Source organism: Pelophylax lessonae (assembly GCF_965119305.1).
Source record: "Pelophylax lessonae genome assembly, chromosome: 2".
Lineage (NCBI taxonomy): Eukaryota > Metazoa > Chordata > Amphibia > Anura > Ranidae > Pelophylax > Pelophylax lessonae.
This window is the reverse complement of record NC_138769.1, coordinates 110,101,436-110,116,252: the sequence shown is the minus strand read 5'-3', so window position 1 is coordinate 110,116,252 and position 14,817 is coordinate 110,101,436. Positions and strand designations below refer to the sequence as shown.

Here is a 14,817-nt window from a genome sequence, read left to right as displayed (position 1 = left end):
GGCATGTTATTTTTTGGGGGGGGGAGCGGGTACCTAGTTTTGACAGGTACCCGCTCCCACTTCCGCTCGGAGCGCCGCGGCGCCCTGAGCGGAAGTTCTCCTCTCCCCCTCCCTCCCCTGCAATCTTCTGGGACACGTCAGAGGTCCCAGAAGATTGCCGGCCAATCACGGCGCGCAGCGCGACTCGCGCATGCGCAGTGGGTACCCGGCTGTGAAGCCGCAAACTGTAACAGCCGGGTGCCCACAGCAGTGATGCCGGCGCCGAGGGAGAGGATCGAGGCTTCCGGCGGCCGCATCGCTGGACCGTTGGACAGGTGAGTAAATGGCTGGAACTCCGCTTTAACACTGGTTGCACTAATGCAGCACAAAGGGGTTAATTAACTGCCACTGGTCGGTCACTAATGCATCAGTGACCAGCAGTGGCAATACATTAACCCCCTCATGCTGCATAATACTAATACCATTGGTAACCTCGCCTCAGCGTCCCTCTCTCCCCCCCGCCTCAGCGTCCCTCTCTCCCCCCCGCCTCAGCGTCCCTCTCTCCCCCCCGCCTCAGCGTCCCTCTCTCCCCCCCGCCTCAGCGTCCCTCTCTCCCCCCGCCTCAGCGTCCCTCTCTCTCCCCCCCCCCCGCCTCAGCGTCCCTCTCTCTCCCCCCCCCCGCCTCAGCGTCCCTCTCTCTCTCCCCCCCCGCCTCAGCGTCCCTCTCTCTCTCCCCCCCCCCCCGCCTCAGCGTCCCTCTCTCTCTCCCCCCCCCCCCCGCCTCAGCGTCCCTCTCTCTCTCCCCCCCCCCGCCTCAGCGTCCCTCTCTCCCCCGCCTCAGCGTCCCTCTCTCCCCCGCCTCAGCGTCCCTCTCTCCCCCCCGCCTCAGCGTCTCTCTCTCCCCCCCCCCCCCGCCTCAGCGTCCCTCTCTCTCCCCCCCCCCGCCTCATCGTCCCTCTCTCCCCCCCCGCCTCAGCGTCCCTCTCTCCCCCTCCCGACCTCAGAGCCCCTCTCCCCCCCCCCCCCCGCCTCAGCGTCCCTCCCCCCCCCGCCTCAGCGTCCCCCCCCATTCCAATGATGCATTCTCCTTTCTCTCAGCTCCAGTCCTCCTGTGTTCTTCCTTTCAGAAGGCGCGCCTCTGGCCGGCGGCCCGCCTCCCGGTGATGTCACTACTACTACTACGATGTGCATGATAATCGTTGCATGTGTACAAGGCATTATTTACAGCTATTAGCGGCCGCTCACCCGCCCGGTGTGTTAGTTCATTCATGCACATCGTAGTAGTAGTGACATCACCGGGAGGCGGGCCGCCGGCCAGAGGCGGGTCTTTTGAAACCTGCTCTGTGCTTTGGTTGCCAAAATTTCGGTGCACCACTAATATATACTTTAACTTATTTATAATTATTTATTATATTATAATTTATGACACTCGCTGCTATCCGATTCCGATCCTGTCCATGAAATCCGGATGGATGGAAACCCTGTTTTCCATCTGTCTGGAGGATCGAATCGGATGAGTCCGTTCTCATCCGATCTCCCCATAGAGGACAGTGGGAATCTGACAGCTCCGTCTCTGCATACAGAGTGGAGACGAAGCTGTCATCCGCCTGCTCAGCAGGGATCTGCGGATCGATCCCCCGCTGAGCAGAACGGAGTTCGTCGGGCGATGTGCCCGTGTGAAAGGGGCCTTAGTGTGTCCTGAGGACCGGAGTTGAGGAACACTGGTATATGGGATTGTATGGTTGGGTTTTCATTAGTTTTTTTTATTGGTTGAGCCAGATGGACTTGTAAACCACAGATCTCTCTATAAAGAGTACCTGTCACATGCCTATTACTGTCACAAAGGTGATTACATTCCTTTGGACAGCACTAAAAGTGATCAAAAAAAAATTTAAAGCAACAGTGTAAAAAAAAAAAAAATTATAAAAAAAAAAGTAAAGTGCCCTTGTGCTCGCGTGCAATAGCGAACGCATGTCGTTCCCGCATGCACGCAAACAGCCATTGTCCCACACCTGAGGTATCGCCACAAACGTCAGATCATGGGCAGTAATTCTATATACAGTGCCTTGCGAAAGTATTTGGCCCCCTTGAACTTTGCGACCTTTCGCCACATTTCAGGCTTCACACATAAAGATATAAAACTGTAATTTTTTGTGAAGAATCAACAACAAGTGGGACACAATCATGAAGTGGAACAAAATTTATTGGATATTTCAAACTTTTTTAACAAATACAAAACTGAAAAATTGGGCGTGCAAAATTATTCAGCCCCCTTAAGTTAATACTTTGTAGCGCCACCTTTTGCTGCGATTACAGCTGTAAGTCGCTTGGGGTATGTCTCTATCAGGCACTGTATATAATAAAGAAGAAAAAGGGTGCACTGATGAAACAAAAGGCAGCAACTAGGATCCCAAAAACCCTATTGGAATAAATGTGTGATGTGAGAAAGTATAACTAGTGCGCACAAAAAATAATAAATTTTTTGTGCGCACTAGTTATACTTTCTTACATCAGTAATTCTATATATGGCACATGGACGAATCATGTCTCAGGGCATGACGAGGAAGCTGCAGCTGTTCACTGTTAATGGCTGCAGCTTCCCCATCAGAACCTGAGATAAGAATGGTATACCCCGGCTGGGGAGAGACAAATTTAGATGGGGGGCTGGAGGGCGGTCGATTTTAGTCTTGCTTAGTGCAGCACAAAACCAAAATACACCACTGCTGGTGGTACCGAGAAATTTTCTCACTTCCTGTTTTGACTAGGAGATAGGAAGTGAAGGGAAATCTCCCCAGTCGGACACAGAGGACTAAGAAAAAAAACTGACAGGCGTTATAACCCTCCCTCACTCTATCCAAGTTGATGTAATTAACATAAAGGTAGCAATGAGTGCTCATTCACACTGGAGGAGAGGCCTGTATCTTTCCACACTAGAAACACAGCTCTGCTCAAGGGCTCCAGGAAAACTATTGTCTTCTATGTGCCCCCTTCACACGGCATCCGGTGCAGAGCTATATACATACTGAGTGCGGTTTTCCACAATGGACCAGAGCTCACCCAAGGGCTCTGTGTATGGTCCATCTCTGCGCACTGCAACTGCAAGTAGTAATGCATACAAACAAATAAAATCTAATTTTGACCTTTTAAAAAAATTTAAAGTGGTTGTAAATCTCAGACATGAAATATGAACAAAGCATATCCCTCTATGGCTCCATTCACATCATGGCGTTCTGGATCATAGGCGGAATTGCCACGATTCTGCCTACAATCCTGAGTCACCACAAAACGGGGGACACACTTGCGATCCCCGTTACTTTTAATGGCACCCCAATCACGGCGCGATTTTGCCACAATAGTCTCCCAACAAATTGCGGTAAAATCGCGCAGACAGAATTGCGGGACGCCTGTCTCCCAAATGAACTTCTTTTGGGCAACAGGCGTCCCGCGATTCTGTTTGCGCGATTTTACCGCTATTTCTTGGGAGACAATTGTGGCAAAATCGCGCAGTGATTGGGGTGCCATGGTGTGGACGGAGTTTATAGTGTGTACTTGTCTCATTCTAAAACACTAAGTGTAATATCTGTGTGCTGTGTCATTCCCCTTATATCAGTATGAATCACTTCTGACAAATTTTCTTGACACCAGGAGAAAAAAGGTGACAGGGAGGGAGCTCCTTTAGGTGACAGCCTCAGCTCAGATCCTGTGTGCTGGAGATGGGGGGGGGGGGTGGTTAGGGTGTTTCTTTCCTCCAATCAGCTTTCACTGGGCTTTGCCCCAGATGCAATAGCACATTATTGGCTAATTCTGAACATTAATAAATGTACTCCTGTGCCCCAAAAGAGTACAGGCAGTCCTCGAGTTATGAACATTTGACTTACATATGATTCAAACTTATGAACGGAGGCACCTTGACATCCCTTCCAGCTGCTTGCACTCCTAGCTGGTCCCAGGAACCGCAGGGTGGTTCTCTTGCTGCTCACCGCATGCTGCCACCCGTCCGCCAGACCTGTCAGCAATCCCACATCAATGCATGGCCAGAAGCAGCCAAAACTTGTGGAAATGGTGAGATATGGTTATTATAACAATCCTGGCTACGTCTGTTGTCCCCTGGGCTGGAAGAACTTGTGCATCGTGGCATTGTCTCAGGCCATTATTCTGTTCCCACTATTATTGGGAGTATGCCCTAGTTCCCACCTGGAATTTACTGTACTGTTTCTAGTTGGTCAATAAAGCCTTTTTAAGTAAATTGTGCTGCTTGGTCCTAACAGTAACTATACTTCTCGGTCTCTTCTAGCCCAGTGGTGTATGTTAAGACAAACCTCTGTCCAAATTGCATTGGTATGGTGTGGGGTTAGAGCCAGTGTAAGGTTTTTTCTGCTGTCTGTATCCTCATTGGAAAGATTTTAAATGGAGCTCCACCCAAAAGGGGAAATTCTGCTTTAAGGACTTGCCCCTTGCTCCCCTTGAAGAATTGGCTCTTTTTTGGAGACCGGGGGGGTGGGGGGAGCAATCTGCTCCCACCTCCGCTCTGACCGCCTAGGCGATCGAAAGCGGAAGTTCTCATCCCTCCCTGCAGTGGTACACGTGACAGGTCCGCTTGCTATGCACAGCCTTGGCACCCAGCTGTGAAGCCGCAAACTGTCACATCTGGGTGCCCATAATTAAGATGCAGGCCCTAAGAAAAGAAGACAGCCGGTGAAACCGACTGGGGTGAGTACACTGCTGGATCGTGGCACAGGTGAGTGGCTGTTTCTGTAAAAGTCGGCAGCTACAGTTTTTGTAGCTGCTGACTTTTTTTTTCACAGGAGACTGGGACTCCCCTTTAGTCTCACTTCCTGTCCCTGAGACAACAGGAAGTGAGAGGAAATCTTTGCCTAGGAAGGGAAATTCACTCCTGTAAGAGTTATCATGGAAAAAGGTGTCTCCACTGAAGTTTTATTACCAGTCCTTGTTTCCATGACAACCCAAAATTTTCAAAATCTGCTTGTCACAGGGACAGAGTGAGGTGAAATCTTCTGAACAGGGGCACAGACAGCAAAACAAACATTTTGGGAGTGTTAACCCTTCCCTATGCTATCCAAAGTTACACTTTAAAAATGTACCTGTTCCAACTTGCATACAAACTCAACTTAAGAACAAACCCACATAACCTATCTTGTTTGTAACCCAGGGACTGCCTGTATAGACAAAAAGAGGGTGTTTTAATACATTATCAAGGATTATGCACGTTGAAGGTGAAGTTAATTTCTCCGTGTATTATTATTTTAAAAAATGTGGATCTGCCAGAAACCTAGTGAGCTCCTAACGTTCTGTTTTGGCTGAGAACCCAGTGCTGTTTCTGTACCGAAAATCCAGCATTATCAGCCCTGCCTGCTGGACTACAGAGCTCCCACTTATCCTCAGCCCTCTCTGCCACTCTCCATAAATTGATGACAAAACAATGCCGCTGTGCCTCACAGGAGTCTGATCACTTATTGTAGGTAGGGAAAGGACTCCTTGGAGATTTAAATCTGGAGGTAGGTGCCTATCTCATCTGGAACTGACCTCCCAGCAGCTGCCCCTCCCAAAAATTTTACAGTCTTGGTGATGTCCGAGAGTAATAAAAGCTTTTTATCACCTACAGCAAATATACAAAAGATAACTAATGTCATGACACGCCGTGGAGGGGGAAAGGGAGTTTTGGGTAATACCTGGAAATACACTTTAAAGCCTATATCTGCGCATACAAATATCCTTCCTTGCAGTGGGGCTGTGCCCATACTGCAAGGATTAAATACTTGTTTAAGATGGGGGTACTAAAAAAAGGTATTTTGCATACCAGATTCCCCATTACCCTGCCTGCCAGCGCTTCCATCTACTCCTCTGTGCTCCAGCCTATGGACTGTCCCTTGACATCCTCGTGTCCAGCAAGGCTGTTGGTCCTGTATTGTTCTTGATGACATCAGAGGACTTGTGACTGCTGGAGAGTAGGGGAGAAGAGGCTGCGAGTGCTGGTCTAGCAGTGCGGAATGAAGCATGTGGGAGTGGAAGATGCAGGGTGAAGTGTCCCAATTAAATTTGGCTAAAGAGGATTGATTTACAGTGCACTCAGGATTACTAAATTTGTATTATGGACCTGGGATTTCAGAGGTTCAAAGAGACTTGGGTGGGAAGAGCCTCCAACCCTGACTACCAGGACTTTGGTCCTAAAGGTGAACAGGGGTTTAGTCCCAGGTGAGGGAGGCTTGATAGGCAGCAGAGGGAAATCAGCACCTGTGTCAGGGAAGTGAGTCAAAGAGCGACTCAAGCTGTGTGGCAAGTGGGGATGGGCTCAGGCGTGTTCAGATCATAGTCCCAGCCCCGAATCCCACCAGGAAGCCATCACTGCACACCGCCAATCGTATACCAAAATTTGGAATGCTTATTGACTTTATCCTTGATTCAAATAAATTAACTGTTTTGCTTTTACCAAACTGGCTGGTGATCATTCCAGAGCTACGCCAGATCACACTAGATACAGTATAAACAAGTATTTAACCCTTTGCTGGGCAAGGGGCAACCAAGTCTTCCAGGACAAGGTCTATATTACCCACGTATGGTTAATTTTTATTGATTGGTGTGGGTTTTTTCATGGTTCCATAGCTACATTGTGCTAAAGGAGAAGTATAGCTAAAGCTCTTTTGGCTATACTTCTCCTATGGGTACAGGAATGCACTTAGATCTGCACTCGTGTCACCTAGTTTTGTCCAGTGACGTCACAGAATCAGCCAGGGGTCTGCAGAGGTCCTGACAATAATGTCAGAATCCGCCAAGATGCCTGACCGGCAGCTGGCTCAGCCTCTAAGTCGCTAAGAGTCTGAGCCAGCTGCCCTCCAACATCCAGCACTCTAGTGAGCACTAGAGGCCGAGCAGACCTGAGAACTGAATGATCAGCAGTCTTTCATTGCTCAGTTCTGAATGTAGAGCCAGCGAGGGTTAGCTGCAGCATCCGATTTAATATTGCAGCCATCTAGGTAAGTATATATATATATATATACATATATATATATATATATATATATACATATATATATATATATATATATACATATATATATATATATATATATATATATATATATATATATATAATTTTTTTTTTTTTTTTTTTTTTTATGTTCTCACACTTCTCTTCTTCTTCTTTGTTTGAAATTAAAACACGCATCTCTATTTTCTCTTTCGTTCATTGATGGACGCAGCTCCTGTTCTTCATTGGGTTATACTGCCCCCCTACAGGAGTAGGACACTAGGCAGAAAAGGAATCTGGCCACACCTATGGGCAGTCCCAGGGGGTATTCTCCCTCTCTCTGCTATAGGTACTCTGTTTTTTTTCTGCCTAGTCAGGAGTAAGGACCTAGTTCCTTGTTGGGATCTCTGGTCCTGGCAAAAGTTTTGCTTTTATATAGAAATTTTTTCTCCTGTTTTTTTTCAATTTACAATCAACTGCCGAACTGGGCGACGGGCTTGATAATCTCGATCCAGTGGTCACCCCAGTCTGGTCAGCAAGCATGCGCAGACCTCAGGTCCGCACTAGGTCGGCTGTGACATAGCCCCACTGGACAGGGCCTGACCTGCGAGTTAAATGCCTAGCAAGGTCGCATACGACTGGGTCTCGGGCCGAATCACAGCGTTCCACCTGACCAGCACCCACCCCTCTGTGGAGTTGTAATTCTTCTGACACTGCTTGTAACCAAACTGAGTACCTATAGCAGAGAGAGGGAGTATACCCCCTTAGACTGGCCATAGGCGTAGCCAGATTCTAACCCAATAGTTATGAAGCTCAGGAGCTGTGTCCGCCAATGAATATCAGAGAAATGGATTTTAGGGTAAGTCAAAAATCCCATTTTCTTAAATATTCTAAGGTGTGTGATTAGTCCCTGATATCTGGGCATAATAGCTCACTACCCTATGATAGGCCTCGACAAAACCCAGGCGCCAGGTCGCAATGGCGACTGGAAGTTGTGTCCTGGCGTCTGAGTTCCACCGTAGCAGTGGTCGGAATTTCTACCATGTGTCCCGCCCGCAAGTGCGTCGGACTGGCTGATAATTGAGGCCATGGCTTTGCGGCCTGCTGGAGGGGGATACACCCTCCTATGTGAAAACCGGTGCCCTCTGGTGGACGGCACTGTGATGAGCGCGGCTTGCTCTCACTGCCTGTTCACCTCCGACATCATCTCCCCAGGTTGAGAGCTGGGCTTGATTTGGTGGGCATCTATAAGTACCCACATCATCAGTGCTTATCAGTGCCACCTATCAGTTCACATTAGTGGCACCTGTCAGTGCAGCCTAATTAGTGCAGCCTATGGGTGCTCATCAGCGCAGTCTCATCATTGTCGCTTGTCATTGCCCATCAGCGCATGCTTTGTCAGTGCCACTTTTTTTTTTTTTTTATATTTTTTATCACTTGGCACCAGGCACAAACATTTCTTACTGCCGGACGCCCCGGCTATTCAGTTCTGGGCGCTGGGCAGCGGATTTAAAAAACTGGCTCCTAGATTCTTGGCAAGTTTGTCAAGCCCTGCCCTATAAGTAAGCCCCCTACTTAAGTGAACACACATTAGAATGGTTCGTACATTGGATGGAGTGATCTGTTTGCTAGATGGATTAATAATTTGATTTCAGGTGTTTAATATGACGCACAGTTCTCCTTGCTTCCTTACCTGGAGCGTTTTTTGCAAAAGATCTGGCAGGAGCAGTGGTGGGTTACTACAAGATTTTAATGGGAAGGGGTTGCTGGGGGAGGAGGAGAGATTACAGTATTTATCGGCGTATAACACGCACCTCAAATTTAGGAGGGAAATTTAAGGAAAAAAGCTTAAATGTTAAATAAACAGCATTGAACTCTGTTTTTTTAATCAAATGTAGTCTTACCAGTGCCCACCAATGCAGCCTCGCCAGCGCAGTGCCCACCAATGCAGCCTCGCCAGCGCAGTGCCCACCAATGCAGCCTCGCCAGCGCAGTGCCCACCAATGCAGCCTCGCCAGCGCAGTGCCCGCCAATGCAGCCTCGCCAGCGCAGTGCCCGCCAATGCAGGCTTGCCAGCGCTATTGCAAAATACATATACACACACCATTACCAGAGCGATATATATAAAAAAAAAAAAAAAAAAAAAAGCCGGGCAGCGTTGAGGCAGAGGGGGCTGACAGGGCCGAGGAGAAGGGAGGACGTGCGGCTGCTGTCTTCTGACATCCCGGCGCCTATGATAGACGTCCCGCGGCCCGGCATTGGGCCACTGTGCTGTCTATTGTAGGAGGCGGGACTTCCTATGACAGCAACCGCTCGTCCTTCCTTCTGCTCGGCCCTGCCTGCCCCCCTCTGCCTCTCAGCACTGCCCGGCTTTTTTTTTTTTATATAACAGCGTATAACACGCACTGGTGTTTTGCCCTCACTTTTTAGGAGGAAAAAGTGAGTGTTATACGCCGATAAATACGGTAATTAAAGTGGTTGTTAAGCCACTACTATAAAACCATCGAATCCACTCTGTAATATAAAACATAAATGCTCCTGTGCCTGTCCTATAGAAAAATATGCAGATCTGTACCTATATCGGAGCAGCTCCCGGTGCTCAGCTGACCCCTCGGCTCTCTTTTCTGCCTGGGTGACTGCTCCAGTGGGCGGGCCAGAGCACTGCCACTTAAGTCAGCCGGGGAGGAGGGGAAAAGAGGAGCGAGAGAGTGCACCGGTCACGTGATCGCTGGGAGCCGCTCTGATATAGGTACAGATGGGCACAGGAGCACTTAGTGTTATATTACAGGGGGGATTGGATTATTTTATAATATGAGAGCATCAGGAGTAGAGGGGTGGGCGCTGATATGAGCAGGCGGGGAGGGGGGAGAGGAGAACAGAGAAAACAGTGCAGGGCTGCAGATGACAGAGGCACGTAAACTTAGCAGCCATGATACACCATGGTCAGTTTACAGAGGAGAGGGCAGAAACTGTCAGGATCAGCCAGGATTTTTAGGTTTAACAGGGGGCCAAATGACACAGCACAAACACTGTGCTGTATGATATACTTTAGGGAACAGCAAAATACAATACAGTCAGTAAGCATATGAGTACTACTTATAGGTCAACAGATGACTTTAAATTCCAGGTCTCTTTCACATTTAGTTAACTGTCTTTGTTATTTCAGATTACTGCCAACATTTCCAAATGTAGACTGTGTATTTGATCAATGGAAACAATAAAACATCCTAAACAAGTATTGGCCTACAATGGGGAAATCATCATCTTTCAGATTTCACAACTAAAAGGTACTTCCAGTAACGAGGAACAAAATGTTTTACAATTTTCAAGAAGAAGATTTCATGTGGACTCAGGAAAATTTATTGAAACATCTTTTGGACAGTACAGCATTCAAACCCATAAATCTTCTATTGTTTTTGTATGTGCACACTGTGTCGCAGATGTTAGAACTGGTATAAAACTCCCTTATGTTTTGCTGAAGACACGCAAAAAAAGGCAAAGTGGTTCATCAAGGCTGGTTTTGCTGCAAGTACTCAGTTCAAATGAGGTGGAACCATGTCTGAAGTTCAAAGTAGACAATGAATCTATAGAAGACCTACGTCTGATTGATGGTCCAATTGTTCTTTGGAGAAAGAATGAGAAAATCTTTTATATTTCATCTTTGACAGCAGAAATTTTAACAGCTCCAGTTAGTTTTTCTGCAATACACTGGGCTGGAACTGTTGAAGATGGCACTTATATTTTGGGAACAACACATGCGAGAGGGGAAAGCGGTAACTTACCAAGGACTTCTCACCCTGAAAGAACTCTTCGTGGGAGTGAGTTTGTTTTGTACAACATTGAAAAGCAGAAAGTCATCTCAGGATCTTGCCTTGTTCCACATGCGTATACAAGTGTTTTATGCTGCCTTGAGATATGTACTATGCAATGTGTAAATGGCACCTATGAGACGTCTTCTGTAGGGGCCAGCTGTAAACAGTTGATCTGGTTTGAAAATGGAGTTCCTAAGCGTGTCTTGCAGATTCCAACTGAAAATCCATCAATGTTACAGGTTGCATATACAAGCCAAACTCATACATTATGCATTTTGTCATTTGCTTCTGGCGATGTTTGTGCGATACGGAAGGATGAGTTGCAGGTAATTATATTTGTATAAATGTATTTCATAGTGGTTGGTCTACCTAATGCGAAAAGGCCGTTGACTTTGCAAGGGAATGTTCCCTAAATGTTAGTGAATGAGGTAACAGCTTTGCTGATTTCCTTCATCCAATCACGTGCAATCAAAAATGCTGTATTTTTCTTCTTGTCTTTGCCAAGTGCAATTTCAGCACATTCTTCAAACTCCAAACTTGCAAGGAAAATTCCTTGCAAAGTGAACAACCAATTTGCCTTTTGTATATCAACCCCAAGTCTCCAAATTTTTTTTTCTTCTCTTATGCAAGATCTGCACAATTAAACAACTGCTTCAGGACAATGTAAAAATGTCATTCTAAAACTCTTGCCTGTATATTCCCTGGGTGATTCATAAGTGTGGTCTAAATTTTTTTTTTTTTTAAATCTTTATTTTTATTTTTTGTACATATAAAGAAACATACACAATGCTTAAAAGTAAAAATACATATGAAAACAATGCTTTCTGATACATGTGTACAAGATAAGATTCCATCAGACAGGAGTAAACAAACCTACTAACTAAACGAATCCATGGAAAACCACTAACCTTAGCCCCTGCCTAGTGCACCCCAGAGCTGGGGGGAGGGGGGGGGGGGTTCAGCCTTGCGGCAACCCATTACCTCACCAGAAAACAAATAGTCCAAAAAGGAGAAAAAGAGAAAAGGGAGTGCTAGCAAAAGCTGAACAGTTAATCCGGAAAGTATTCACAGCGCTTCACTTTTTCCACATTTTTGCTATGTTACAGCTTTATTCCAAATTGGATTAAATTCATTATTTTCCTCAAAATTCTACAAACAATACCCCATAATGACAATATGAAAGAAGTTTGTTTAAAAACTTTGCAAATTTATTAAAAATAAAAAACGGAAAAAAAAATCACATTTACATATTTACAGCCTTTGCCCAATACTTTGTTGAAGCACCTTTAGCACCAAATACAGCCTCAAGTATTTTTTGGCACACCTATTTTCGGGCAATTTCTCCCATTCTTCTTTGCAGGACCTCTCAAGCGCCATCAGGATGGATGGGGAGCGTCATTGCACAGCCATTTTCAGATTTCTCCTGAGAAATTCGATCGGGTTCAAGTGTGGGCTCTGGCTGGGACACTCAAGGATGTTCACAGAGTTGTCCTGTAGCTAATTCTTTGTTATCTTGGCTGTGTGTTTAGGGTAGTTGTCCTGTTAGAAGATGAAACTTTGCCCCAGTCTGAGGTCCACAGGGCTCTGGAGCAGGTTTTTGTCAAGGATGTCTCTGTACATTGCTGCATTTATCTTTCCCTCAATCCTGACTAATCTCCCTGTTCCTGCCACTAAAAAACATCCCCCACAGCATGATGCTGCCACTGCCATGCTTCACTGTAGGGATGGTATTGGCCAGGTAATGAGCAGTGCCTGGTTTCCTCCAACCATGACGCTTGCCATTCAGGCCAAAAAGTTCAATCTTTGTTTCATCAATCCCAGAGAATTTTGTTTCTCATGGTCTGAGTCCTTCGGGTGCCTTTTGGCAAACTCCAGGCAGGCTGCCATGTACCTTTTACTGGGTTGTGGCTTCTGTCTGGCCAATCTACCATACAGGCCTGATAGGTGGAGTGCTGTAGAGATGGTTGTTCTTCTGCAAGGTTCTCTTCTCTCCATAGAGAAACGCTGGAGCTCTGTCAGAGTGACTATTGGGTTCTTGGTCATCTCCCTGACTAAGGTCCTTCTATCCCAAACACCTAGTTTGGCAGGGCGGCCTGCTCTAGCAAGAGTCATGTTGGTTCCAAACTTCTTCCATTTACGGGTGATGGAGGACACTGTGCTCATTGGGACCTTCAATGCTACAGACATTTTTCTGTACCCTTCCCTAGATCGGTGCCTCCATTTAATCCTGTCTCGGAGGTCTACAGACAATTCCTTGGACTTCATTGGCTGGTTTTAGCTCTGAAAAGCCCTGTTAACTGTGGGACTTTATATAGACAGGTGTGTGCCTTTCCAGGTCATGTCCAATCAACTGAGATGACCACAGTGGGACTCCATTCAAGGTGTAGAAACATCTCAAAGATGATCAGTGGAATCTGGATGCACCTCAGCTTAATTTTGAGTGTCCTGGCAAACACAGTGATTACTTATGTACATGTGTTGTTTGTTTTTGCAGATTAAAAAAAAAAAAAAAAATCTATTACTTTGTCATTATGGGGTATTGTTTGTAGAAAGTTTCGAAAAATAATGAATGTAATCCGTTTTGGAATAAGGCTGTAACAACAAAATGTGGAAAAAGTAAAGTGCTGTGAATACTTTCTGGACTCACTGTATACACACTGCTCAAAAAAATGAAAGGAATACTTTGAAAACTCATCAGATCTCAATGGGGAAAAATATCATGCTGGATATCTTTACTGATATGGACTGGGTAATGTGTTGGGAACGAATGGATGCCACGTTGTTTTGATGGAAATGAAAATGTTCAACCTACTGAGGGCTGAATTCAAAGACACCCCAAAAATCAAAGTGAAAAATAGATGCAGAAGGCTAGTCCATTTTGCTGAAATTTCATTGCAGCACCTCAAAATGGTACTCAGTAGTTTGTATGGCTCCTATGTGCTTGTATGCATGCCTGACAACGTCTGGGTATGCTCCTAATGAGACCACAGGTGGTGTCCTGGGGTATTTCCTCTCCGATCTGGATCAAAGCATCACTGAGCCCTTGAACAGACTGAAGTGCAACCTGGTGGCGTCGGATGGACTGAAACATAATGCCCCAGAGGTGTTCTATTGGATTTAGGTCAGGCAAGTGTGAGGGCCATTCATTGGTATCAATTTCTTCATTCTCCAGGAACTGGCTGCATACTCTCGCCACATGAGGCTGGGCATTGCTGTGCACCAGGAGAAACCCAGGACCCACTGCACCAGCGTAGGGCCTGACAATGGGTCAAAGGATCTCATCCCAATACCTAATGGCAGTCAGGGTGCCGTTGTCTAGCCTGTAGAGGTCTGTGCCCCTCCATGAATATGCCACCTCAGACCATCACTAACCCACCACCAAACAGACCATGCTGAATGATGTTACAGGCAGCATAATCTCCACAGCTTCTCCAGACGCTTTCATTTCTGTCACATATGCTCAGGGTGAAAAGCACAGGGCGCCAGTGGTGGACCTGCCAATTCTGGTGTTCAATGGCAAATGCCAATTGAGCTCCACGGTGCCAGGAAGTGAGCACAGGGCCCTCAGGCCACTCTCATGATGTCTATTTCTGATTGGTCAGAGACATTCACACCAGTGGCCTGCTGAAGGTCATTTTGTAGGGCTCTGGCAGTGCTCATCCTGTTCCTCTTTGCACAAAAAAGGAGCAGATACCAGTCCTGCTGATGGGTTGAAGATCTTCTACAGCCCTGTCCAGCTCTCCTAGAGTAACTGCTTGTTTCCTGGAATCTCCTCCATACTCTTGAGACTGAGCTGGGAGACACAGCAAACCTGCCAATTGCACGTATTGATGTGCCATCCTGGAGGAGTTGGACTGCCTGTGCAACCTCTATGAGGTATCCCCTCATTCTACCAGTAATTAAACTGACCCTAGCCAAGTGCAAAACCTTGTGAAAAACAGTCAGAAAAGATGAGTAGAGGAAAAAAAATGTCCGTGGCTTCCACCTGTAAAACCATCCCTGTTCTGGGGGTCTTCTCGCTGTTATCCATCTAGTGCACCT

General features: G+C 46.6%; 1 protein-coding gene across 1 annotated transcript in view; it reads left to right on the top strand.

The window, feature by feature from the left end:
- FANCB (FA complementation group B) overlaps positions 1-14,817 on the top strand; it is a 110,533-nt gene that overhangs the window by 4,488 nt on the left and 91,228 nt on the right. Inside the window, exon 2 of the mRNA XM_082246725.1 lies at positions 10,131-11,102. Within this exon, the coding sequence (XP_082102851.1) occupies positions 10,173-11,102 (930 nt within the window). The 5' untranslated portion in view covers positions 10,131-10,172. The remainder of the gene's footprint in view (positions 1-10,130; positions 11,103-14,817) is intronic.